This window comes from Panthera leo, chromosome E1 (assembly GCF_018350215.1).
Source record: "Panthera leo isolate Ple1 chromosome E1, P.leo_Ple1_pat1.1, whole genome shotgun sequence".
NCBI classification, from domain to species: Eukaryota; Metazoa; Chordata; class Mammalia; order Carnivora; family Felidae; genus Panthera; species Panthera leo.
Genome location: NC_056692.1, coordinates 5,601,637 through 5,628,823, shown reverse-complemented (window position 1 = coordinate 5,628,823; position 27,187 = coordinate 5,601,637). Strand labels below are relative to the sequence as shown.

The window sequence follows — 27,187 nt, the reverse complement described above, 5'->3', positions numbered from 1 at the left end:
CTAAGGCCCTGGACCACGGGTAAACGGAAAATACAGAAGTACAATCCTGGAGAGATGTACTGGGCATCGGGCATCTAGTGGCGGGGATGAGAGTGTGATAAGGAGAATGCCAGGAAGGCTGCACGGAAGAGGGGCTGAGGCGAGGCTTGACGGAGTCTCAAAGGATGAGTACAGGTAGGAGAGTGAAAGGGAAATGGATGTCCCCCAGCAGAAGCATCAGCACCACCACAGGGCAGAGAAGAGACACATGGAGCGTGATCTTGGAACGGCTGAGGCCGGAGGGGGGAAGGGACGAGGCTGGAGAGGGAGGCAAAGGCCACAGCGAGGGCTTTTCGGGTCACGTGAAAGTGACAAGAGCCAGTGGGAGGCGCTGGAGGGCTCCCCAGCCCGGGCATGCGGTGACATCACCGGATTGGCTGAGCCTGCGGGCATCACGGCCTGAACCACAAGACTTAACCGCAGCTTTAGAGCAGGAACTAAGAGTCCGTGTGAATTGTCATTCTTCTGTTTTCTCCGTAAGAGGACGCAGGAAGTACTTTTAAAACTTATTTTCTCTTTGCGTAGCACAAACCGTTGCTTTCTGCTTCGCGAGCGGCTGCTGTGATTTCCCGGGACACCGATCTCCAGGTGTCCCGAGGAGCGCCCTACTTCCTCCGGCTCCGCCAAGTCCACGCTCCCAACCCAACTACCCTGGAAAGCGTCTGTTCCTAGAACAGAGCCGCATTCCCCAGAGACCCAGAAGCGCTGGACTCACAGACACCGTGGTTTACATCCTACAACAGTGACATTGCACAGCCACTGAGGAATCTACGTGAAACCGGTAACCACAGAAGGCATCACGGGGGCGGGGAGGGGGGCCGGGGGTGGCTATGCCATTTGCAGAACAATACGATGCCAGAAGCCGCTTACTTGTCGAGCAGTGAGAGCATATCTTCATATTTTTGTGTCATTTGCTTTCCTTCGGCAGATTCCAGGCAACTATCCACACAAAAGAGGGGGGGGAAATGGCATCGATTTAGAGGTCAAAATAATAAGCGAAGTAACAAACTGCACCTGTTCCCCGCGTCCTTCTCGCCAGTGTCGTCCACCGGCCACTAGAGGGCATCTGCACTTCCTGAAATGCAGGCCGACCCCCAGGTGACAGGGACAGTGAACACAGCACCTGAACCCCACCCCCCCCCCCCCCACGCTGGGCTTCACCAACCCCCTCTCCTAGCCCAGCCAGTCATGCATGGGCAAGTGAAGTCCTTCCAAAATCTGAATTAAAACGGAAATTGAGACGAAAGGAACATTCTAGGTGCTACAGTTTTCTGTATTTAAGGAAAAAAACTACATAATGTTACGCATTATAACATAATAAAACTACACAACATCAAATATAAAAACAATATTGAAAACTTTTTAAATGTTTGTTTAATTTTGAGAGAGAGAGAGAGAGAGAGCATGAGCGAGGGAGGGGTAGAGAGAGAGAGAGCAGGAGACAGAATCAGAAGCCAGCTCCAGGCTCTGAGCTGTCAGCACAGAGCCTGACGTGGGGCTCGAACTCACAGACCTTGAGATCATGACCTGAGCTGACATCAGATGCTTAACTGATGGAGCCACCTAGGCACCCCCAAAACAATATTTTGTATATATTTGTATAAAGTGACATCTGATGTGTGTGTGTATATATATATGTATACATGTATACATGTACATATGTATACATGTAACACATGTGTATATGTAACACACACGTGTATATGTAACACACGTGTATATGTAACACACATGTGTATACGTAACACACGTGTATATGTAACACACGTGTATATGTCTCCTCTAAAATCCTGCTAGGACATGTGATGACAAAACCTCCTACCAATTACTCACTGACACGTTGATGCAAGTTTCCCCTCCCACCTCTTATGCCCCCCCTACGTGAACGCACACGTGGACACAGAGGCTTCCACAGGGATGCTGGGGGCCACATGGCATGTAAGCAGGGTCCGGCTGGAGGCACCGTTACCCACACTGTCGCCCGGTTGTGACGTTCCTTTGCAACACGAAATGAGAGTCCAGCCTCTGGGAACATCGGCGAAGTGTCTGTAATTTTCAGACACCTTCACGCTGACTGTGTGGGAGCGTCTGTTTTTGTTCGTTCTCCCGGCTGATTGCAAAGATTTTTAAAAACCCATTTGCTCCTTAACCCAACACAAGGGTTCTCCACCAGATATCCTGAGCTCTCAGGATAAGCCCTCGTGCCTGCAGAGAAAGCATTGGATTTCCTGGCGTTTTATTCCCAGTCCTTAGTCCCCGTTCCCGGTGAAGGAGCAGGTGTGGCTGGGGAGGCAGCAAGGAGGCGAGAGAAGGGCTTTGGACCAGGTGGGCTGGCTCCCCCCAGCTCTCGCCTCCCGAGCCGTGGGATTTCTGGAAGCCTCAATACGCCGGATCCCAGTTTTGTTTCTGGAGAAGAGTGAGGCCAGAGGGGAGAAGGGTTTCTCACACTGGGGGCCCGTGCCAGTCGCCTGGAAGTTTCAGGAGCCACAGGACTAATTGCAAACTCCCTGTGGGTTCTCCTTCCCTTCGTGGTGAGGAATGGAAAACGTTCTTTATAGCCAATTCATACAGGTAGTTGACCCCTAAACAACGTGGGAGTGAGGGACGCCAACCCCCACGCAGGCAAAAATCCGCATATAACTTTGGACTCCCTAAAAACTTAACTATTAACAGCTACTCTTGCCTGGAAGCCTTACAGATACCCCAAACTGTCCATGAACACGTACGTTTTACGTTACATACGTTATACGTTGTATTCTGGCAATAAAGGAAACTAGAGAGAAGATGGTAAGAAAATCACAAGGGAGAACACCATACAAACTCGGTCTGGGCAGTGCGCCCAGTAGCCCCTGGGTCTGTCTCTGGCCTCAACACCTTGTGCAAGGAACAGACCCAGTGCCAACCCTTCTTCCGGTCTCCCGGCACCCTCCTACCTCTTTCCCCGTTGCAATCTTTGGAATCATCCTGTCAGCCATGCCCTGCCTCCGGGACCAGCCAACAGCATCTACTGGGCTTAGCTCCTTGTTGCTGACCAACCACGAGCTCCCAGATTCGTCAGAATCATTCCACCGCTGTGGAGGCCACCGTCAACTGCCTGATCAACCTGCACCTGCACGCCTCCTACACCTGTCTCTCCGGGCTTCTACCTGGATGCACTGATGCGGCTCCGGAGGGCTGGGCCACTTCTCCTCCCAGTTGGCAGAGAAGCGTGAGGGTGTCCAGTGTCTCTCGAAGTCACAAACCCAGCAGAGCTGATGCGCCTGTTCCAGAAGGCGCAGAAGCCATCCCGAGATGGGAGAGGTGAAGCCTGCCACGCCACGGAAGCTTCCACGCTTCTGGATGAGAAGCTGAACCGGGTCCTTCTGGATCCGCTTGCCCTGGGTCCCACGAGCACAGACCCCACCTCTGGGAATCCCGAGAACCACGTCCCATAGGGGCAGGTGAAACTCCTCAAGAAGAGGGTAACCAGCTGGCCCACCTCCGCAGGCTGGCCTGGCCGCCCCCAGGCTGGGCTAGGCGGGTAGCTCCGCCCCTTGTCAAGAACAAGAAGGGGACCCTGCACCTCCTTTCTGAGCATCCTGCTCACATTGAGGTTTCAGCCTGAACTTACTTTTCCCTGCAGCCTCTAGGCAGCTTTTAACCACCCGGGACCAAATGGAAACAATAAAACTTCTTGTAGCAAAAGAAAAAGGAAAAAAAAAACTGCATGTAAATGGAGCCACCCAGTTCAAACCCATGTTGTTCAAAGGTCAGCTGCATATTACAGAGCAAGGTGCTGCAAATGTGAGTTCATTTTTAAACAAAGGGGAATTTTCAGGGGGGACCACAGAGGACACCTTGGGTGCTGTTCAGATCCCCTCTCCAGGCCCAGGCCCTCTTACCACCCTCCCATCCCCCCTGGGCTAGACACATTGGCTGCTGATGAAACACAGCTGCCTGCCTCTTGGGGGAACAGCTGCGGCCAGAGAGCCCCTCGCCCAAGGTCATGCCCCTCCCCTCCAACAGCCCACATCCACGTGCACGTTTGAGAAGATGGGGCTCAGAGGTACCCTGGGCCACGCTGCCTGTGGCTGGGGGCTTCCCGGGAAGAGTGCTGGGCCAGGGTCTCAAGACCCCAGACTGTTCCAGTTCTTTCTGGGATCTCTCCCTGGGACTGTGGTGAGCCTGTCACCTCATTTCCGTTTTCCTCCCTTTCTTCATCTGCAAAACAAAGAGCTCGGCTAGCTCAGACCAGATCAGATGTTGCCAACGGATCGCCTGCAGGGCAGACCTGACCCCCTGTTTATCGGATGGGTGTGGAGTTTGAGAGCAGGTGGTAACTCTGAAGTTGGGCGTTTTACAGACACGCCGCGATTTTCAGCTCTTGTCTGCGTGGGGCGAGCGCTCTTACGGAGTCCGCTTTTCCACTGGGCAGCGCTGGATGGGGTGCTGGTGACCCCCTTGTGGGACCCCAGCCTGGCTGGTCTTCCGTTTTTCTTCCCCGGCCCCTGAAAGCGTTCAGTCCTGCCACCTGCACCAGAGGGTCGCCGGCGTCCTACCCGATGCCAAAAACACCTGGGAGGCCAGGGTCTCAACGCTTGGTTGCCGTTTTGTTTGCCAAAGCTGAGTGCCCTCAAAGGAGACTCTTTAGAAAGAGGGGTCAGAGAAAGACCGCCCTTTCCCGAAGCATCCTGAACGTGATACCGCAAAACAGTTCTCTCGCTTCTTGCAGCTGAGATGCCTCTAGGTAGCCCAGCTTCCAGATTGTGGAAACCGGTGGTTTCCAAACCTGGTCAACCATCAGAATCACGGGGCGGGGGGAGCTTGCTAAGGAAGCAAATCATAGGCCCCATCCCGCTTCGCGATTCGGATTCAGTAGTGGGAGGTGAGGCCTGGGAAGCTGCATGTAACAAGAGCCCCAGGTATCTAACAGGCGAAGACTTTACAGCACGCTTTAACAGACACTGGGCTTCTCTATTTTCCAGCAGCCTCAGTAGCCAGGAGACGCTGTGTTAGAGGAGACTGGTGGGAAAGCCCCAAAGAGCTGGAAAACCCGGACTCCTTTGCCTCTAGAAAGTTCCCTCGGGGCACGTGGGTGGCTCAGTAGGTTAAGCGTCCGGCTCAGGTCGTGATCCCACGGTGAGTTGGCGTGTGGGGCTCTGGGCTGACAGCTCAGAGTCCAGAACCTGCTTCAGGGTCTGTGTCTCCCTGTCTCTCTCTGCCCCTCTGTCGCTCTCTGTCTCTCTCAAAAATAAACATTAAAGAAAAGAAATCAATCTGATGGAGCAAAAAAGAGGCCGCCTGTCATCCAGGAAGCCTCATTTTGCACCAACGGTCCCCTAATGAGTCCAAATGTATCAATCTCGTTACTGCATGTTTGTGTTCCCTCCCACACCAAAATTCACATGTTGAAATCCTACCCTCCATGTGATGGCATTAGGAGGCAGGGCCTTTCGGGAGTGATTAGGCCATGAGGGTGAAGCCTCATGGAGGGGGTGGAGCCTCATGAAGGGGTGGAGCCTCGTGAAGGGGGTGGTCTCATGAAGGGGGTGGAGCCTCATGTAGGCAGTGGAGCCTCGTGAAGGGGTGGAGCCTTATGAAGGGGGTGGAGCCTCGTGAAGGGGTGGAGCCTTCTTAAGGGGGTGGAGCCTTCTTAAGGGGTGGAGCCTCATGGCGGGGGTGGGCCTCACGAAGGGGTGGAGCCTCATGGAGGCGTGGAGCCTCGTGAAGGGGAGGGGCCTTGTGAAGGGGGTGGAGCCTCATGAAGGGGTGGAGCCTTCTTAAGGGGTGGAGCCTCATGGAGGGGGTGGGGCCTCATGAAGGGGTGGAGCCTCGTGGAGGGGTGGAGCCTCATGAAGGGGAGGGGCCTTGCAAAGGGGGTGGAGCCTCATGAAGGGGGTGGAGACTCATGAAGGGGTGGAGTCTCGTGAAGGGGGTGAAGCCTCATGTAGGCAGTGGAGCCTCATGAAGGGGTGGTGCCTCATGAAGGGGGTGGAGCCCCATGAAGGGGTGGGGCCCTGTGAAGGGGTGGAGCCTCATGGTGGGGGTGGGGCCTCGTGAAGGGGTGGAGCCTCATTAAGGAATTAGTGTCCTATTAAGAAGAGGCTCCATGGAGGTCCCTTGTCCCACCTGCCATGTGGACACAGTGAGGGGACAGCCATCTGTGAACCAGGGTGTGCCTCACCACACACCAAATCTGCGGGCACCGTGATCTTGGACTTGCCAGCCTCCAGAGGTGTGAGAAGTGCCTCTGGTGTTTATAGGCCACCAGGTCTGTGGCATTCTGTACAACAGCCCAGACGGACTTAAGATGCTGGTCTACTGCTGAAAAGGGAAAGAAATGAAGGTGATTTTCATGCCGTAGGGAAGTGAGCTGCATTTCTCCAAAAATCCAGAGCGGGAGCTGAAGCCTAAAACGCACCCGCCTTTGGGGAGTCGGTTACTCACGGATGTGCGATGCGTCTGAAGCTGGCGAAGGGGCCCTGGATACGCTGCCGCAGCTCCTGTGCCCAGCGGAGACCTCCGGCCACGGTGGGCATGTTCTTGTGCACGGCGGCGAACCCTGGGGACACGGCACAGGCAGACTGAAGGAGGCCCGCCCCCGGCCCCACTCTGCCCAGGAATACCCGCCCCCCCCCCCCTACTTTTTGCCTCAGTACCTCCACCTGCTAAAGTCACCCTGTGCCCACACTGAGATGGGGGTGGGTCCCGGGAGATCGGCCTGTAGGCTAAGGAGTGAGGAGGAGGGGCCTGGGGGAGAACACCAAATGGGGCCCGAGGACAGGGGTGCCCAGCCCAGAAACCCCTCACTGGCTTTCTGACTCCACACCTGGGACTTTCCACCTGCCTGCACATCAGCATCACCTGGGGGCTCTTAAAAAAATCCCGGGGCACCTGGGTGGCTCAGTGGGTTAAACATCTGACTCTTGATTTCAGCTCAGGTCATGATCTCACAGATCATGGGATCCAGCCCTGCTTGGGGCTCTGGGCTGACAGTGTGGAGCCTGCTTGGGATTCTCTCTCTCCACCTCCCCCTCTTTGCCCCCCCCCCCCTGCTTTCTCTCTCTCTCTCTCTCTCTCTCTCTCTCTCTCTCTCTCTCTTAAATAAATAAATAAATAAATAAACAAACAAACTTAAAAAAATTACTAATGCTTGGACCCTGACTCAGCCATTCTGACTTAATTGGTCTGGGTGGGGCCCAGTCATCTGTATTTTTAAAAGCTCTGGAGATGATTTCAATTGCACATTCAGGGTTGAAAACACTGCCTTAAACAGACAATAGAATCTCTTTGGGCCTCAGTTTTTTCATCTATAAAATGGGAATACTATCTTCCCTGCTTCATTTCCAGGGTTTCTGTGAAAATTCACTAAGATGATGAATGAGACAGGCCGTGTGGGTTGTGAATCACTTGCCCAGCGTCAGCACAGCCTGGATCCTCTTACTTTAGTCCAAACAGTGGGTTTCTTTGCTCACAATTACTTGTCAGGATTCAACAGTGATTAGATTTCATTTTTTAAGACACATCTTTAAAACTTATTTTTTCAGTTTATTTAATTTGAGAAAGAGAGAGTGGGGAGAGGAGCAGAGAGAGAGAGGGACAGAGAGAATCCCAAGCAGGTTCCGCACTGTCAGTGCAGAGACCGACGTGGGGCTCAGACTCACAGATGTGAGGTCATGACCTGAGCTGAAACCAAGAGTTGGACACTTAACCGACTGAGCCACCCAGGTGCCCCTGGATTCCATTTCTTGAAAAAAATCTCAGTTGGAAGAGTTGGCAAGAACCAGCCACCACTTCTAACTAGCAAGTGTAGCTGAATAGTGGTCTCTTCCTTATTTTACCACAGACCCCACTGCTCCCTGATGTCGTACCCTCAGCCCTGATCTGTTACAGTCACATTCTGCCCGGCCTCCACAGCAGGGCAAAATGCTAAGATGACACCAATGACCCTAACCCTTGCATAATCCTCTCCTCTTCAGTGTGTGTGTGGAGGGGGTGGGGAACCAGATACGATCGAGAAATCACTCCAGTGATGACGCTATGTTAGATAGCAAAAGAGAGATGATCCTGGGTGGGCCTGACTTAATCAGGTGAGTCCTTTTAAAGCAGAACGTTTTCTCTGGTGGCTGGAAGGAGAAGTCAGGGATTCAGGAAGCCATACCTGGCCTGAAGATGGAGGCATGGGCGTGCCAGCCAGTCACTAAGTGGCCCCCCCAGCCCCCCCCTCCCCCCCCCCCCCCCCGGCCAACAGCCAACGAGGAATTGCAGACCTCGGGGCTACAGTCACAAGGCACTGGATTCTCCCAACGAAATGAGCTCGAAAGCGTATTCCCCCTACTCCCCGGGACCTCCTGATGAGAACTTGGCCCTGGTCAACGCTGTGATTTCAGCCCTGGGCCACTCTCAGTGGAGATCAAGGCACATCATGCTGGGCTCCGACCTACAGAACTTTAGAAACGTTTGTTTCTAAAGTTTATTTATTTTGAGAGAGAGAGAGAAAGGGAAAGCACACAAGCAGGGGAGGGGCAAAGAGACAGAGAGAGAGAAGGAGAGAAAGAATCCCAAGCAGGCTCCATGCTGTCAATGTAGAGCCCAACGTGGGGCTCAAATTTATGAACCATGAGATCATGACCTGAGCAGAAACCAAGAGTCGGACACTCAATCAACTGAGCCACCCAGGCGCCCCTAAGAAGCAGTTCTTCATGACCTCCCTGGGAACTTGCAAACGTCTTTATAGATGCAGTGGTCCTACTACTCTGTTGCTTAAAAACCCTGGAAAATTTCCCGTTACCCAAATAATGAACTCCAGATTCCTAAACATGGCACTCAAAGAAGGTGATAATGGTGCCCCAAACTCTGTGACTAACATAATCTCCCCATGTAACCTCATTTGGCTGAGGCAGGTGCCACCCTCACCTTCCTCTCCTGTCTCTGCTTCAGAGGCCTTTGCCATTTCTCCCTGGCTGTCTATCCCCCGACCTTGCAGGGCTCAGCTCAAGGCCACCTACCCCACACACTCCCCTCAGACCTCCCGGCCATAAGCTGTCTTGTTTCGTTACCGTTCGCTGCGACTCAAGTTGAACATCGCCTGTGTTCTCTGCTCTGCATTACTGTTAAGCCTGTTCATGTCCGATGTGTTCCTTGAAGAACAACCCTTTAGTATTAATTACTTTATCCCTTACCCTGGCCTGCCTCTGTATACAGTGCCCACAGAGGTGCCCCGCCTATAGTGAGGATTCAAGAAATGCTTGTAGAGCAGAACTGAACTTGTGTTTGACTTCGGATCAGGTAAGTCAGGGCATCTAAGAATTGTGGCAAAAATGGAGACATCATGGGGCACCTGGGAGGCTCAGTCTGTTAAGCGTCCGAGTTCGGCTCGGGTCATGATCTCCGGTCCATGGGTTTGAGCCCCACGTCGGGCTCTGTGCTGACAGCTCGGAGCCTGGAGCCTGCTTCGGAATCTGTGCCTCCCTCTCTTTCTGCCCCTCCCCTGCTCATGCTCTTTCTCTCTCTTTCTCTCAAAAATAAATAAAGGTTAGAAAAAAATTTTTTTTCAAGAATGGAGACATCACACCTCGGCACGGACCCGCGCTTTGTCAGCCTCCTGCAGGGTCCCCCCTCCAGAAGCAGGGTTTGCTATGGTGTCAGAAGGGAGCAGAAACTTTCCCCAGGCATGTAGAAATCCTTTGTGGAACTAAGGTACGCTGGAGATTGATCAGTGTGGCAACACTGATCAAGGGTCAACTCATGCATGGTGCTAAGGTCTCAGCCAGAAGCAGCCGGGACTTCAGTGCTCTGGGTCGGCTGCCAGTCGCAGCCCCAGACACAGGGAAATGCGCAGGTCAGTGAATTCTACAATTACCCAAGGCGGCCTGAGATTTCAAGCAGGAAGACTGTGCTCTCTTTTCTGGGAGGATGTCATGGACCCACCGTGGCCATTTAACGGGCACAAGAGGGTTGAGCTGCACCCTTGCTGGTAACAGAACTCCCCCATTCAAATCCACTCGCCACAAACCTACCAAGTTCCGCCTCCTCCTGGACGTGCTGACTGTAGATCACCCTCACGGTATCCAGGTCTTTGTGGAACATTCGGACGAACAGCAGGTACTTTTCAGATGCATCCTGCGCTATCAGCGGTCTTTCCAGAAGGTTCCCTGCTAGGTCTAGCAGCTGCGGAGGAGGCAGAGAGAGAAGAAGAAAAAGTCACAGATCCAACCTTTCTAAGGTTACAGCTTGTTTCCTGGCTATTTCTTTCAGATGTCTGCTGGCGGCAGAGGGTCGAAAACTGTTGAGTCAATGATTATAAATAGGTGGCTATTCATAGTCGCCCCTCCCTCCTTTGCTTCTAAAGGAGAAGGAGACCTGTCTGCTGAATTACCCGCCAGACTCTCATGTGTTGAGAGACCCTGAGTAAAGGATTAAACAAAGAGAAAGCTAAAGATGTCAGAGAGCTGATCTTCATTAAAAAAAGAGAACTAAAACAGAAATAGAGATGAGGTAAAGAAGCTAACTGAGCTAGGGGTGCTTGGGTGGCTCAGTTGGCTAAGCATCTGACTCTTGATTTCGGCTCAGGTCACGATCTCACAGTTCATGAGTTCGAGCCCTGCATCCGGCTGTGTGCCGACGGCACAGAGCCTGCTTGGGAGTCTCTCTGTCCCTTGCTCTCTGCCCCTCCCCTGCTCCCTCTCTCTCCCAAAATAAATAAATAAACTAAAAAAAAAAAAACCCTACGTGGGCCAGGTGTTGGGGAGAATGTGGAAGGCTCAAATTTGAGGGTGGCGAGCAAGAAAAAAGTTTCAGAGAGAACTAATTCTGGAACTAATTTCCGGAATGAGTTCAAAGGCTTGGAGAGAGGAATCCTACAAGTGTTTCCCCATGAGTTATGGGGCCGCACTGTTTATGAAAGGTCATGTGTCTCTATGCTCGATGGCTAACAAAGGCTGGCATGCTGGATCACCCACTATCCCAGAATGGCACGGACTCACCCAGCCAGGGCTTGAGCCTCTTCGACAACTGTCTCACTGGTCATCGAGGCTACCCAAGGACATTTTCAGCACCTGGACACTCATCGACTTCTTGGAGAAGTCCATTCCACCTTTCACAGAAATCTCTCTCCTCCACGGAGCCCAAATTGGCCTCCTTATAACTGCCACCGGTCAGTCCTTGTTCTAATCTTCAAGTCTTTACAGAGTTGAAGTTCCTTTGCAGTTTAGAGAAGATCGGTCACGTGCTGTGAAGGCATCGTGCCTCACGACTCAGAAGTCTCAGTGTGCACCCACTGTCCACTTGTCCGGTGCCTTCTCCTCCCTATTCCTGCTCCAGCTGGCCCCTGATGGACTTCAGCAGCTGGTAGCTGAACCCTGCAACCACTTATGGGGGGGTTTGCTCCGGCTTGAATCAGCCCTGCGGCACTGGTTAAATAGCCCAGGTTTTCAGGGGGGCGACCGCAAGTAGACTTCTTCACTCCTAATGGGCACGCTCGGGATAAGGCCCAGAGAGAACATTCTAGAATAAACTTTTTTGGAAAGTATTTTCACATCGTCGTGTTTCTAGAAAAGCATTAATGATCAACCTGAGAGCCCTAGTTCTGCCCAGTCCCTTTGCCTAGTTCTCCCACGACACCGTTCTAGAAGACCCACAGGAACAATTGACATCTGTGGGGACAAAACCATTGGAAGAGGGGCCTTGTCCCCCTCAGCTGACGGTGGGGACAGAATTGAGCACAGCGGTGGCTCCCACCTGTCCACCCCCCGCTGCACAAACCTTAAAGGCATGCTCCAAACCGGGGGCATCATCGAAGGCTTGAATGAAGATGGTCCCCAGCCCTCGGTCAAGATCTTCTACTCTCTGGCGAAATTCGGACACGTCATTTTCGAATTCCTATAGAGACATCACGTGGACGTAGGACGAACGTGAGCTCCTCAAGGCCAATCCCACTATACTCTTTACCACCACCTATGTGCTTGAATTGGCTACACCCAGGACTTATTTTAAGTTTCTAAAATTCACCCTGGCATGGCTTTGTTTCTATCCATGCAGTGACCCTATTACTGCAGTATTGTTTTCCTGGATGCCACTTTCCTGGTAAATTGAGTCCGGTGTGAGCTTGGCTCCTTGTCACCCCCTTTCGGGGCCCCTCTCCCACCTTCTGTAGTCCCTTCTTTCACCCCCAGTGCTAGCTCATGTCACCCCAGAAGCCACCTCAGCGCCAACAGCCCCGGCAGTAAGGCTATTGTATCATTACCTCCTACTTTCCTTCCTGCCCCAAGTCAAAATCCTCCCAAATACTGTGTTTTGTCAGACGGCCCCAAGTGTGTTCTCTTTCTTAGAGCGTAGCCATTGTCAAAGAAACTTTTATTTGTGGAATCATTATTACCTGTTATTATCGCTTTCCAACACTGATGCATCGCCTTACAAAAAAGACAAAGAAAACCAGAACAGCATAGTGTTTTTCTACTTCCCAAACCCAAGCACATTAATACTAGTATGTTTCCTTGTGGGTAGGATTTGGTGTGTTTTCAGATTATCACTCTGTAGCAAACACACAGTATATATCCTGTTTTCTCATATGCCACCGCCCCCCCCCCCTTTTTTTTTTCCACCTGAGACTCATGGAATTTTTAGAAAGTGATCCCTTCTGGGTTTGGCCAGCTAATCACCCAAGGTCTGGAGGTGCTCAGAGTAGATTTCTGCTCAATTTCTTTCTCCACTTCCCCTGGTATATTCTTGTGATTCCTTCTCCCCTAATTCAGCCCCTCCTAACAGGCATGCCATTCCCTGCTTCCGTCCTGACCCTTCTGCTTTTTTGTTTTGTTTTGTTTTGTTTTTCCTGCTGCAGGCTTGGACCCACGGGTCCAGAATCCTGGGCTACAGGTGACATGTGGGATCCTGGAAACTGCAACTCTGGCCCTTTCCTCTGCCTGAAGACTCCCTGGGGGACCAGGGTCAGCTCAGAACAACTCAGCCTCTGTTTCACTTCCCCCTCCCCAAGCCACTAATGAAATTCTGCCCGGGTGCGCCTGGCCTCCGCGGAGCTCGAAGCTGAAAGCTTTGCACGCGGCCCCCCACCATCAACCCGTACACGTCTCAGCATCTCTGGAACCCTGGGTATCATCAGTCTGGAGCAGTCAGCCGTTAGAAAAGGCCTTTCCTGAACTTTCTCCTGACAAAGAGAATAACTGGGAGTGGTCTCTTAATACAACCACCGGAGCCCCGGGAACCAAAGGAAATACACAAGGAAAATGCAAGTAAACACCCAGACCCTACCGCCTCGAGGCATCTGAGAAAGAGAAAAAGCTTGTGAGTTAGCCTTTCCAAGCCTTACCGTGCTCTGGGGGTCCAAGCAGTCATAGGGGGCCTCTGTAAAGACCCTGTACATCTCTTGAAATTCGTCGTACATTTGCTGGACCTGCCGACTCAGGGCACTCCCTCTGATGCCACTAAACTCAAGCTTTCCCAGCGTGTGGAAATCCAGGGTTGTCTTCAGAAGATCCTATAGGGCCAGTTCACAAAATAGTTAAAATACTAAGAGCAGGAGGAGATAACACTCAGATGAGTACGGGAAGGGCTAGAAATCATGGGGAGCGTGGGTGGTTGCTTAGGAAAATAGGAAGGCTGATGAGTATCGTAGCCTTATTATTAGATTGGCTTGGTATAAATAACTTGGCTAAACTCACAAAGCAAAGAGGAAGCACAGGTAAATAGAATTCACACAGACAAGAAAAAAACCACATGTATATTTCAGCCTCTTTCCGGGTTCTCTAATAGATAACAAACTATAACAACATTATTTACGTGACTGGTGGGTTTACTTCTGTTTTTTTGTTAATTTTTTTTTTAGTGTTTTGTTTATTTTTGAGACAGAGAGAGACAGAGCGTGAGCAGGGGAGGGGCAGAGAGAGAGCGAGACACGGAATCCAAAGCAGGCTCCAGGCTCTGAGCTGTCAGCACAGAGCCCCGACGCGGGGCTCGAGCTCACAAACTGTGAGATCATGACCTGAGCCGAAGTCGGACGCTTAACTGACTGAGCCACCCAGGCGCCCCTAATTTTTTTTAAAAAATCCATGTCGGGGTGCCTGGGTGGCTCCGCCAGCTGAGCGTCTGGCTCCTGGTTTCAGATCAGGGCGTGATCTCGCGGTTCATGAGTTCGAGCCTCGCATCCGGCTCTGCTGACAGGGCAGAGCCGGCTTGGGATTCTCTCTCTCCCTCTGCTCCTGCCCACCTCTCTCTCTCTCTCGCTCTCTCTCAATAAATAAATAAACTTCAAAAAAATAAAAATAAATCCATTTCAAGGAAAACACATTATCTGGCTCCAGAAGCACAGCTATCTTAAGGGATATTGACAGAAAACAGATCCTTCAAAAGGTCTCAAGGACAAGCCAAGAGGGAGACACCGATATTCTCAGCAACCACTCCTGCGAGAGAAGGAATCTGCCATGTGGTTGGCTGGGCGACAGTGAGCAAGTTACTGGGCGTCTCTGTTGGGTTTCTTCATCTGCAACAGGATAATAATGGCGGGAGTGAAAGCAGTCCGGGTTGGCTTAGGGTTTAGGCCAGTGCTTGGCACACGGCAAGTACACAGTACGGGCGTCTTGCTGTCACTGTTGTCGTTGATACGGCAGTGCCCCAGCTGTGCTCAGAATTAAGTGACAGGTGGACAGCGCACAGCCTCGGGGAGGAGCCCCTCCCAAGTCCACAGAAGCCGCTTCATCGGACGGGAGCCTTCAGAAGACACTACTGTGACAGATTGTGTTTTTCCCTTGCACACGCTCATCTGAAGTCACAGAACCTGCAAACCCAGCCTTTCTTCCAATCTAGGCGCAGACCTCTTCCAACAGGAAAGAGGAGGGTAACTCTGACCTTTGGGTGCTTCTGGCAAACGCTGGGAGGGGGTCCTCCACCCTAAGGGAGATTGGAGGGCAGGTAGAGGGAACACCGTGTCACAACGCAGAAAACCCAGTGGGTCCTGAGTCCACTCCGGGAAATCCCCGCTGCCAATGGCCACTGCGACGGGTTGAGCCATCAGGCTGGTGAGAGGCTGCTCGACTCCCTTCCCTTCCTGGGACGCCATGTCCAACGGCAGTGACAGAGCCACCGGGAAGTGGTGAGACGGGACTGGTTTGCCCCACGTTGCCAGGAGGGCACCTGGCAGCCTGGGGCAGCCCATCTAACCACCCCCCCCTCCACCCCCGTTTTTCTTGCTATGCTCAGGCATGGCTGTTGGCGAGCAGCTCAAGTCCGGGAGAGAAGAGGAAAGAACCAGCTGAGGAAAGGAAGACGTCACCCAGACCAGGGGGTCTTGCCTCTGCTGGTGGGAAATGGGGCAGTCTTTACTTAAAAACACGTTTCAATTTCATATATCCGCAGGAGAACAGAAAAGAATCTGATTTAAATGAAATCGACTTAGATCGCAATTCATGTCCATTCAACAAGTTGTGCTTAGCTGTGATCAGTCAAGTGGGGGCAAACGTACGTGTGCTGTGGAATGTCACCTGGGTACCCATCTTTCGTAATCCCGTGGAAGTCAGTTTCAAGTTTTGGGAAGATGCTCTGGATCCATGTTAAAAAAGACAGACGGATCTGGGTATGTTTGGTTACATCGGAAAACCAGATGGTCATTTAGTTGTACTGTTTTGTTCTCAAGAATACTTGAAGCATGGTCTTGGGTCCCAGAGGTACCACTGTACCTTCAGCCCCTGGAAGGGTCCTAGACGCTGAAGGAATTCAAGGCAGAAATGTGCCTTTAACCGTTCGTGCCTTTAAATGTGCGTTTAAAAGGGCCTTGGTCAAATACGAGGCAGAACCTAGCCTGGTCCTACTGTGAGGGCAGAAATAAGGCAGATGAGTGAACAGGGCAAAAGTAGTAGTTTTGGTCTCAACTCGTGGGCTGAACGTATAAAATGACTTGCACTTGGCCATTTTGGCAATTCCACATGGTTCCACTTCATAAAACAGAACCGTCTAATACCCAGAAATGCCCGACTATAGAATGGAATGCCAAGAGAGATAGTGAGCTCCCCATCACGGCATGGATTTTAGTAGAGGTTTGAGATCAGGGGCACTGTAGAGACGATTCCTGAATCGGGTGGAAAATCGTCTCCCAACTGTGGAAACTGATTCATCCTAACGATGGTTTCCACGTCGTTGATTCTCAAAATATTTGAATGCAAGTCCTTTTCGTTATTGAGAAGTCCTCATGAAACAGATAAAAGGCAGTTAAAACCAAAATGAGGCTTAAATAATATTTTCAGCATATCCATTTTTATTCAGCCCGCCAGTACACACAGGAAATTCACTCTGCTCTGTACTGGCTGAAAACGTTGACCTCAGGAGCACAGGCATCATGGAAAGAGCTGAGGATCCAGGACCCCAAGTCCCTGGGTCCACACAACCCTGGGCTGCCACTCCCTACCCACGCGGCTTAAAGCAAGACCCTAATTAAACCTCACTCTCCTAACCTGCAAAAGGGTTGGCTAACACCTGATTTGCCGTGGGGTTACCGAGTGTTCCACGGGAAGTGCTTTGGAGTGACTTCCATCCACAGAAGCCGCTGTCGTTAATTACCATCTCGCTGATGTCATTAGATCGGTTTGGTGGGTAAGAGATGTCTAACGGCGGATGGACCGCTGCTCCCTCCCAGCCGGATCCCAAAAAGACCATGGGGTCCCCGGCAACCGACTGGCAGATTGGGTCCTATTCTTTGGAGCAACGGGGCAACCTCTAATGGGGTGCCGGGGGAGAGCTCCGTTTGTGCCCTGGCCCCGCGAGGCGTGGCGACAAAGTCGGGGATCGTGGCTATCCCCACGCACACAAGCCTGTCCTCCACCGAGAGGGGACACCACCCATCTGCAAGGAAATGTCTTCAGAATTCATTAAGAGAGAGCACAAAGCAGGCGTTCGGAGAAGGTCGTGGGGAAAAAGACTGTTTTCTTTACCTTTCGAACGGTGGCTGACGTTACGCGGCTAATGGTCTCCTGCGTGGCCACATGCCCAGGCCAGGCTGAGAGGGAAGCCGCCCCAATTAGGCCCCAGTGAAGGAGGCAGCAGCCCGGCCACCGATGGGGGAAGGAGGGAAGGGAATGCAGTGCATATTAGGTCAGCTGATTACCTCTCTCCCCGCTAATCACCTTGCAGAAAGCCTCAGCAGGAAATCATTTTGTCTCCAAGTGAATCCCAGCTTTGCAGCAATTTTATAATGAAAGAAATGAGGGTTCTCTCCAAGCTGCTCAGGGCATTGTTTGTAGGGAAGAGGCTGCAGGCAGAAACGGAACGCAAGGTGGCGGGTGGGGGGGGGGGTGGTCTGCAGCATCTACTGACTAGGGCACAAAAATGAGCTCAGTGTGGGGTGTGTGTGTGTGTGTGTGTGTGTGTGTGTGTGTGTGTGTGTGTGTGCGCACGTGGCGTGGGTGTGTGCAGCGTGCATTCACGTGGTGGGGGGCACGCGCGTGCGCACTGGTAAGGCAATAGTAAGGCAGGGTGAGGGGATCAGGAGGCAGCCGAACCCCTCTTCTTCCCTTTGACTTTTGACTGTTGGAGTTGCAAAGATTTTATGTACTTTTGGGAGTTCCTTAGCGAGTCATAAAGTCAAATAAATAAGGCCCCCTCGTGGACGGGGGGGGAGGGATATAATTTTACCCAAATGACTTATTTTGGAAAAAAAAAAAAGGCCTAGGAACCAGGTGGTAGAAATAGGGTCTAAAAAGGCAGAGTCGGGTGTCTGAGGGCAGAAGGAAAACACAAAACCCTGGGGAATAGGGGGGCAGGACAGAGGGACAGGACCTTGAGATCTCCCCCCAGGAGATTCACAACTTTGGTGGAAAGACAAGACGCCCCTGGCTACAAATTGCAGCCAAACCTCCCAGAGCCGTGTGAACCCTGGGCAAGCGAATTTGTGCGTTGCCCTCAATGCACCTAGGCTCCTGCTGAATGTAGGCTACGGGCCAGAGCAGGATTCAGACTCTAGAAACAGGTTTGTTCTTCATTTTCCTCTTCTTCCTTTCGTTCCCCCAGGCTCGGCTCTATCCGAGATGAGCTGTATCCTGGCTGTGATGGGGAGGCGGGGGAGGGCGCGGTGCCCTACGAACCCAATCACTCTGCCTGCTGAGCGGTGCTCGGCACACGGCACACACAGGCTCCTGCCCGGCAGCCCCCTCCTCGCCCTGCCCCCATTTTTTGCTCCAGCAGGAGCCCAGAGGGAAGAGTCCATCTGCACAAGGAGACTTTCTTGTGAAAAGGCGAGGGAGGGAAAGCCATACAAATCAGAGGGGAAAAGAAATCCAAGGGAACGACGGAGATGAAAAACAGGCCCTTTTACAACATAACCCTGGACGTGAACATGCCGAAGAGTAAAGGTATTGGTGTCATTTTTTTAACTTGGCTGCGTGCGTTTATTAATGGCAGACACCCACATCTCGGCAGCTGCATTATTAGAACGGCAAGATGAATAAGGCGAGGTTCATGCTAATTCTTGCTGGAGAGAAGCAGATTAATCCCATTTCAAACAGGCATTGATCACAGAGATACACGGAATGTTAACTAAAGGGCTACATGAAATATGCTCCCGGAAGATCAATAACTCCGTGTCCTCTGTGCTGAGACGGGTAGGGGGGCGACAGGGGAGCCGGAGGGCACAGGGAGGAGTGAGAGCCAACATTTGGGAGATGAAACCGGGAGGAGGGGAGCAAACACTGGCCTGGGGGAAGGGGGGGGCAGCCACAGGATTGGGAAGATCACGGAAATGTAGGGCGAACAATGAGGTGAGGAAAACAGAAAAGGGAGGGAGAAAAAGAGAGAGAGAGAGAGAGAGAAAGAGCAAGAAAGAGAAAAGGAAGGAAGGATCGGAAAGAGAAAGAAAGAAGACAGGAAAGAAGGAAAAGAGAAAGGGAAAGAGAAAGAAAGAGGAAGGAAGAAGGGAAAGAGAAAGAAAAGAAAAAGAAAGGGAAGGATGGGAAAGAGAGAAAGAAGAAAGGAAGAAAGGGAAAGAGAAAGAAAGAAAGAAAAAAGAAGGAAGGGAATGAGAAAGAGAAAAAGGAAGGAAGGGAAAGAGAGAAAGAAAGATGACAAAAGAGGAGGGGAAGGGGACAGGTAGAAAGGGGAGGAAGAGGCAAGGCAGCAGAGAAAAGAAATGCTGGGGTCTGAGGTAAGGGCTGAGAAGTAAACCATCTCGAAGGACAGGAAACTCGAGAGAGGGAGCCACAGAAAGGCCGAGAACGGTGACATTCAAGCCATCCCCTAATTAAATTGGGGCAACTGCTTTTTATGCCTCCGTGCCCTTGATTCGGAGGGAAAGAGCAGCTGTGAGCACTCTCGTGAGGGTAATGACTCCGGGGAGATGGGTGGCCATCAGTGCTTGTATTTACTGAATACACCCCGCAGATTAGCCGCCCTCATGTTAGAATAGCTGTCTATATGCAAAGTCACATCATGAGCATGTGTGCACAGGGCCGAGGCCCCGCCCCACAGTCGCTCTGACTGCAGAGGCAGGTTGGTGACTGTCTGTCACCTGGGCTCAAGCAGGGAAGGGGTTAGAGACTAGAGGGAGAGCTCCAGAGGCTGCCGGAGGAGGAGGCATTTGGGATAAAGCTAATGTCGATTATTTGCAGTCTCCGCGATCGGGTGAAGCATTTAGGGTGCGCCTTTCGCGAGATCTGGCTTCTGGTTTTCTCACGTATACGTTTTCTCTGTCTCTGTGGCCTTCCCCTTCTTTCCCTGGAGAATTCCCACTCCAGTTTCAAAATGTATTTCCTCGTGTGCTGCCCGCTTTCTCAGAGCCCCCTCTGGGTTAGGGAGCCCTTCTTTCCTGCTCCCAGGAACACCCCGATGTCGCTTCTGTCGTGGCATTTAATACACCTCAACGACATTCCCAGATTCTGTTGTCTTTCTGTCCCTGGATCTCATCCATCAGTGTGTCTACCTTCTCCTGAGCTATGGCTACTGGTCCACAGGCTTCTTGTAGACAAAGCCATCTTCCGGTCACCATGGTATCCCCAGTTCGCAGCTCGGTGCCTGGTGCATGGCGGGGCTGGGACAATGCTTCTTGAATTGGAATGCATGGATTCAATCCCATACTGTCTTGTCCTCATTATCCTACAAACTGTAGGGAGCACCTCTTCCCAACTGATCCCCCCCACCCCACCCCACCTCTGCATTCTCAGATCTGTGCGGATCATAGATGGAAACATGATTCTGACTCCCTCTCGGTCCCCTTGGTCATTGTCCGAATCCTGACCCTGAATTTCTCCAATAAGTCCGTATTTCATTTGATGACGTCCATTGCAAAGTTCAGTCAGCAAATATCGAGCCATCAAGTGTGAAAACACCTGCTAACCACATTAAATTCTGAGGAATGAAAACCATCAAAAGCAAAAGTCTCCTGTTTTCTCACCCTGGCCCTTAAACTAACATTCACATGAACTTTTACATCACTGCTGGGGGAGGGGGGCGTGGGGGGAGGGAGGGGGTGGAGCCACAACTTTGAGCCAAAAGTCCTACGTCTTTTGCACAGGGATTCGCTAGTCTTATGATTCTGGGAGCCACCTTGAGGGTGGGAGCATGGAAAAGGAGAAGTTCAAAGGAGTGGATTTGTTGAGCATGGCTAACTGCATCTAGATCGGTTCAGTTGCATTTCGCCCGTGGAATTTCTAGCAAGAATTTATTTGAAACAAAGTTTGAAGATTATGGGTAATTTGAAAACCAACTCAATTGGCTGGCCTTTCCCCCAAACGAGCCTATGATCAGAGTTGCCTACACTGCGACCAGAACCACCATCACATGAAAATGTCAAACCAGATATTTATTGACTCTTATTATGGGTTCTTCCAACCAAAGGAGGACTGGCCACCGTGCTGCTTTGGTCCTTTTCCTACTCTGATTTCGGATCCCTGGATGGCTCACCCCTGTACGGAGCTGGGAGCCTGATGTGAACGAGGACACTCACCTGCACCAGGAGCAGTCTCCCCAGGAAGCCATCCAGTCGCACGAAGACCAAGGAAGACTGGAAGTCCCACTCCTTGACTTCCTGGTTCTCTTTGAAGTAAGTATGGAGATTCTCTCTTCTGTCCTGAAACATCTGCTTGAAGAAGTTCAAGGTGTCCATGACCACTTGCAGTTTTCTCTGACTTTCTTCCACCTCACTTCTCAGGAGGCCTTCTGGGTTGAGATAATTAGAAGCCTGGAACGCAAACAGATGGTTGTCGCGGAGCCTGCACACGGTGCAGGACACCCTACGGTTTTTGTCCATGTCCCAACTCTGATCTCAATAACCGCCCGCCATACTTTCCAGAAGCATGCTGTAGGAAACCTCTGACCCCATCCTCCGTTCTACCAGTGGACTGGGGCCTGGGCTCAAGCCAAACCGTCCACGATTGGCTCAGGGACAGACGGGTGCGTAAAGGAGCCATGGCAAACTTCTGTTGGGTCAGCTTGGGCTGGGAAAGGTGCTCTTTCCTGGGGGATTCTCTCATGACTAGTTGGCTTTCTATAGTAAAGTAATTCAAAAGCAAGAATTCTTTGAACCATAAGTATTCCCCTGTCTCTAAGAGCCTCGATCCTGTACAGCTGTGATGCTTAAGCTGTATGACAGCCGCCTTCGCCACCACAGGGCGTGTCAAAGGTACCCTCGTCCTGGTGATGTTATCTTAGCCTTCCTGTCGGCCAGGGCTGGAGCCAGCCTTATCTTGGGCCTTTGAAGTACACAAACCAGTAAGTCATGCTAGTTGTTTTGTTGAGGCTGGTTTGGATTGGGCTTTCTTTTTTTTTTTCTTTTTTTAATTTTTTTTTCAACGTTTTTTATTTATTTTTGGGACAGAGAGAGACAGAGCATGAACAGGGGAGGGGCAGAGAGAGAGGGAGACACAGAATTGGAAACAGGCTCCAGGCTCCGAGCCATCAGCCCAGAGCCTGATGCGGGGCTCGAACTCACGGACCGCGAGATCGTGACCTGGCTGAAGTCGGAAGCTTAACCGACTACGCCACCCAGGCATGGATTGGGCTTTCTTATACTTTCAACCGGAAAAGTCTTACAAAAATGCCGTGATGGAAGGGTGCTGACCTGGGAGCCAAACAACTGACTTCTGGTCCTGGATTGGGGGACCTTTGGCGACTCAGTTGACCTCCTCGAGCCTTAGCTCACATCTCTAAATATTAATAAGAAATTAATAAGGCTCTCCTTGCCCATCTCACAGGGTCCATCCAAAAATGGCTGAGGTCTTGGATGTCACAGCACTGGTAGGCTGCAACATTCTCCATAGATGTTAGTTGTTACGAGTTACTCTTTATATATGTTCATTAGAGGTAAAAGAAGCCAATTTGGGAGACAGATCCCCGAAGCCTCATTAAGGCCCCTTGTTCTGTTGACACACAGACTCCTGAGGTTTATGCTGTGCTGGCTGGTGTTCCAAGAGGCCCCGAGGAGGAGTATGGACTATGTGGTCCAAGAAGCTGTTTCTCTGTAGCTCACAGGCCCTGAGTTCATAGCACGTGCAGGGCATGAGCATGTGGGATGTGGCCATCTGGCCGCCCTTTGAGACAGGTCCTCTGCTTTTTCCCATTGCACAGTGGGGAATGTGAGGCACAGAGCAGATATGTCACTTGCCCAGGCACACACGGCTAACCAGTGGTGACTCAGAATTAGGCACAAGGACGCCTGGCTCTCGGGGCAGCATTCTTAAGTGTTGGGCTTCCCTGTTGACCCTGGGCACTGATCACTAAGGAGGTCAAGACTCACCACACCCACCCTGTGCCTGACCCCGGGACTTGGGCAGAGGGGAAAGGAAGACCGGTCCTCCCAAGGATTCTAGCACTACTGAGAACACCTTTGGGAGTTACTGGCGGTGACAGTAACACAATTTAAGTGTGAGACTCCTCCGGACTTGAATGATTTCCCTGCCCTGAAGGAAACGCGCCCTCTCCTCTTCCCTGTGACCCGGTGCCAGCCAGCCCCTGGCGGGGGTGGGGGGGGGAGGTTGTCAGGAGCCCCGACGGCTAACCTGCTGGATGAGGAGATTGCAGATTTCCTGGAGCAGCACCGTGAGCCGCCCTGGGGAGCGGTAGGACCCGCACGTGGCCCAGATCAGACACACCACGTGGAGCAGAGGCCGCAGCCGTGGTTTCACCTCCGGAAACTCCAGGCTCTCGAGAATCTCCAGGTGGCGGGAGAGTGGCATCAGGTGTGTCCGGATGTCCTGCGCCTCTGTCAGAGCTGGAAGGGATTGGAGATGGTCACCTTCCCCGCTTGGGGCTCATGCCTACCGAGTGGAGCCCTGGTGCCTGGGACGGAAGCTTCCGGGGAGCGGTGGCTGCCATTTCTGCTTAAACTAGGAGGAGAGCAGAGGAAGCTGGTCCCCGAGAACTTTCTAGCTCTTTTTTTTTAATTTTTATTTTTTAATTTATTTTGAGAGAGGGATAGAGCACAGGTGGGGGAGGGGCAGAGAGATGGCGGGGGTGGGGCGGGGAGACAGAGACAGAGAATCCCAAGCAGGCTCCGTGCTGTCAGCGCAGAGCCCGACGTGGGGCTCGATCTCACGAACCATAAGATCATGACCTGAGCCGAAATCAAGAGTCGGATCCTTAACTGACTTGAGCCACCCAGGCGTCCCAAACTTTCCAGCTCTTTTCAGGAAACACTGAGACCTGGAAAGCTCTGGACAGCTGAAATAATGGTCTGAGGAGTCTGTCTTACAAAAGTCCCGTATCTGGACACCTCCCTGGCTCTGCTGGCCCCAGTCCGGTGCCCTGTGTGGAGAAGATACTTTGCTGCTGGCCAGCACCATACAAAGTAGATGATCGGAAGGACAAGTTTTAGAGTCAGAAAGATCTGCCTCCAAATGCCGACCCAGACGCTTCCCTGATGTGTGACCTTGGGCACGGAGAATCGCTCTAACCTCAGAAAGACGCGGAACAGGAGCTAATTTAAAGAATTCTTGCGAAGGTCTGTAGGCAGCACAAGGGGAGTGTCCCAGGAAAGGTGACGTCCCTGATAAACATTTTGCTAATCAAGTATCTCACTGAGCCCGTACCGAGGGGGAGGCAGGTGGGGAGAGAGAAATAACACAGACTGATGATGGCGGGGTTCTGCTGGATCTCAAAGCCAGGAAAATCTCCCCACCACTTCCTTTGACCACAGCCAAGGAAAGACAGGTGCCTTTCACTAGTCACCTTGTGGTGACGGAGAGAAGGGAAAGTAGGAAACCCAGTGGGTGGGGGACTAACTCTGCATATCACCACAGAGGCAGTGAAGAAGCCCACTGAGCAAAGTATCCCGGGAAGGGCCATTTATAAAGTTCTTTCCTGGGCAGATAATCAGGCGCTGTGATGCGTGATCATGGCCTTTGTTATCTTACAGGCTCCGCACTCATTCATCCTAAAGGAAACCCAAAATGTACCTGTTTAGTGAAGGTTCCGTGTGCCAGGCACTGATCCATTCACTAGACGTATCCCATCTCATAGCAGACCCCGGGCAGGAGCTTCGTTACTCTCCCATCACGAGTGAAGAAGTTAAGACCTGCCCACCATGCCTAGGGTCTTCTTCCCACGGTTATAGCGGAACAAAAGCAAGATCACCCCAGGTTTGTGGGGCTGAACCCTGGCTTGATGGCCGCGGGGCTCACCCCGCCAGGAGTTTGCAATGCGTGTACGTTTGCACTTTATATCTCCAACGGGAAGTCGTGTGTGCGTCGAATGGTTGAAAGTCAAATATCACAGTAAGTTGATGGGAGGGGTTGGTGAGAACATCAAAACCGCCGTGTGGGGGTGGGGGAGACGCAGCTCCAGCAGCCATGCTAATGGGCACATGCCCTAGTGTTCAGACACATGGGGAGGAAGGAGGCTGAGGACATCGGGCCAGAGAACTTTCTCTTTACGATACCTTCCCCCCACCCCCTCCCAAAAAAGCAAACCTTTCTTTAATCACATAAATAGGCATTCCCCTGATTTTTAAGAGCACGGTATTTGAGGGTTGGCTCGTCCAGTCCAGGGCGTGGTCACAACTTAGCTCACAAGGCAGATGAAGAAAGAAATGAACAAAGGTGGGTGAAACATAAGCAGCTCAGTCATAACAGGCTCTTCTGGGACCAAAGCCTTTGTTACGTGTAGCACTTGCCAATTTCCATGGCGTAGATACTGCTGACATTCCCACCATGTCGGATTTCAAGCTACCAGCTCGACTTTTCTGAGTGTTGGGAGGGGGGATTGAAAAGAGTTGCAGACAGCAGGTTCTCAAGAACCTGATGGACAGTCCCCATTGGCTCCAGCCCACCTCTGGCCACTGACCTGCACACATTGCCACCAACAAAGAGCCAGACTGGTGACCAGGCTGTACTATGCCAATCCTGCCCCTGGTGGCCAGAGACTAGAATGCTCCTGCAGGGACCTGTTGGCTTCCTTTTTTCCCAAGGTTTCCTTCCACTGCTGACAATCTTGTTCCACACTGTTTCTCCACCCCTTTAACTCCTCTCTTTACTTTGCATCATTTTCCAATTTGCGCCCACTGATCCAGGAATGTTTCTTTTCCTCTCGTTCTCTTCAGTCCATCAGTGAGCCCAGGAACTACCCTGCTCATGACTAAGACAACTAACATTCATAGTGGGTCTCTTTAGGTTCAAGAAAGACAGATGCTCTTTGGGGTGCCTGGGTGGCTCAGTCAGTTAAGCGTCCAACTTCAGCTCAGGTCGTGATCTCGCGGTCTGTGAGTTCGAGCCCCGCGTTGGGCTCTGTGCTGACAGCTCAGAGCCTGGAGCCTGTTTCAGATTCTGTGTCTCCCTCTCCCTCTCTCTCTCTGCCCCTCTCCCACTCGCTCTGTCTCTCTCTCAAAAATAAATAAAAACATCTTAAAAATAAAAAAAAAAAAAAGAAAGATGCTCTGAAATTAAATCGGAAATGGGAAAACTAACTGCCAGCCTCCAAAATCTTTTAAAAAAATTTTTTAAAGATTTTATTTTTAAGTAACCTCTACACCCAATGTGAGGCTGGAGCTCACGACCCCCAGATCTAGTCACGCGCTCTACCGACGGGGCCAGCCAGGCGCCCCTCTAAAATCTTTTTATTCTCAGAAGACCCCATCAAAATTTCTGACCAAGTCTTTGCCTAACTCCTATAATCAAAATTCCTTTTCTTGCATCATCAGAATTGAGTTACATATGTTTCAAGGATTTCTAATTTTGCTGTCGTGTTTATCCATGATCATGATGACGGTATTGTTTTTTTCTCCTTTCTTCTCATTGCCAGCATTTACTCGACTGCAAAGAGCTTTCTGAAGCCCACCCGGGAAACCAAATCTTTTATAACTATTAATCAAGCAGAATGATTATAGTCTATTAATCTATTAATGTGCAAAATATATTTGGGGCTCTAAATAACGGACTCGTAAATATACTTTTAGCGCGTGTCATTTTATTTCAGGGCCCCGAACGTCAGTCATTTCCAGGTCTCCTTTATGGTAGCTGTCGTGCCTGCATACAACCTGTAATATTCCTTACTGAGTGCTTTTCTCAAAGTTGATGCACATTTTAACCTGAATAAAATATTAGATGAAAACTTTGAATCACTACCACAAACAGAAAACTGGCATCACTTGCCAAAAGCAGTTGCCCTTTGACACACTTAAATTTTTTTTCGGGGCGCCTGGGTGGTGCAGTCGGTTAAGCGTCCGACTTCAGCTCAGGTCACGATCTCACGGTCCGTGAGTTCGAGCCCCGCGTCGGGCTCTGGGCTGATGGCTCAGAGCCTGGAGCCTGCTTCCGATTCTGTGTCTCCCTCTCTCTCTGCCCCTCCCCCATTCATGCTCTGTCTCTCTCTGTCTCAAAAATAAATAAACGTTAAAAAAAAAATTAAAAAAAATTTTTTTTTCATGTTTTTATTTATTTTTGAAGGAGAGAGAGAGAGAGACAGAGCATGAGCAAGGGAGGAACAGAGAGAGAGGGAGACACAGAATCCGAAGCAGGATCCAGGCTCTAAGACGTCAGTTCGGAGCCCGACGTGGGGCTCGAACTCATGGACCGTGAGATCGTGACCTGAGCGGAAGTCGGACGCTTCACCGACTGAGCCACCCGGCGGCCCCAACCGTTTAACACGCTTTCAAACATACCTGTCCATACGTCTCCCACAATCACAGTGGTGGTGGCACGCATCCACTTTTGGGGACACCTGTCCCATCTGAACTACAGTATAACTTGGG

General features: G+C 51.4%; 1 protein-coding gene across 1 annotated transcript in view; it reads right to left on the bottom strand.

Moving 5' to 3' along the window:
* DNAH9 (dynein axonemal heavy chain 9) overlaps positions 1-27,187 on the bottom strand; it is a 333,822-nt gene that overhangs the window by 292,615 nt on the left and 14,020 nt on the right. The window contains exons 5-11 of the mRNA XM_042917480.1: positions 23,004-23,215; positions 20,954-21,187; positions 13,343-13,510; positions 11,782-11,898; positions 10,038-10,188; positions 6,466-6,580; positions 910-978 (exon numbers count right to left, since the gene is read on the bottom strand). Of these exons, the coding sequence (XP_042773414.1) occupies positions 910-978; positions 6,466-6,580; positions 10,038-10,188; positions 11,782-11,898; positions 13,343-13,510; positions 20,954-21,187; positions 23,004-23,215 (1,066 nt within the window). The remainder of the gene's footprint in view (positions 1-909; positions 979-6,465; positions 6,581-10,037; positions 10,189-11,781; positions 11,899-13,342; positions 13,511-20,953; positions 21,188-23,003; positions 23,216-27,187) is intronic.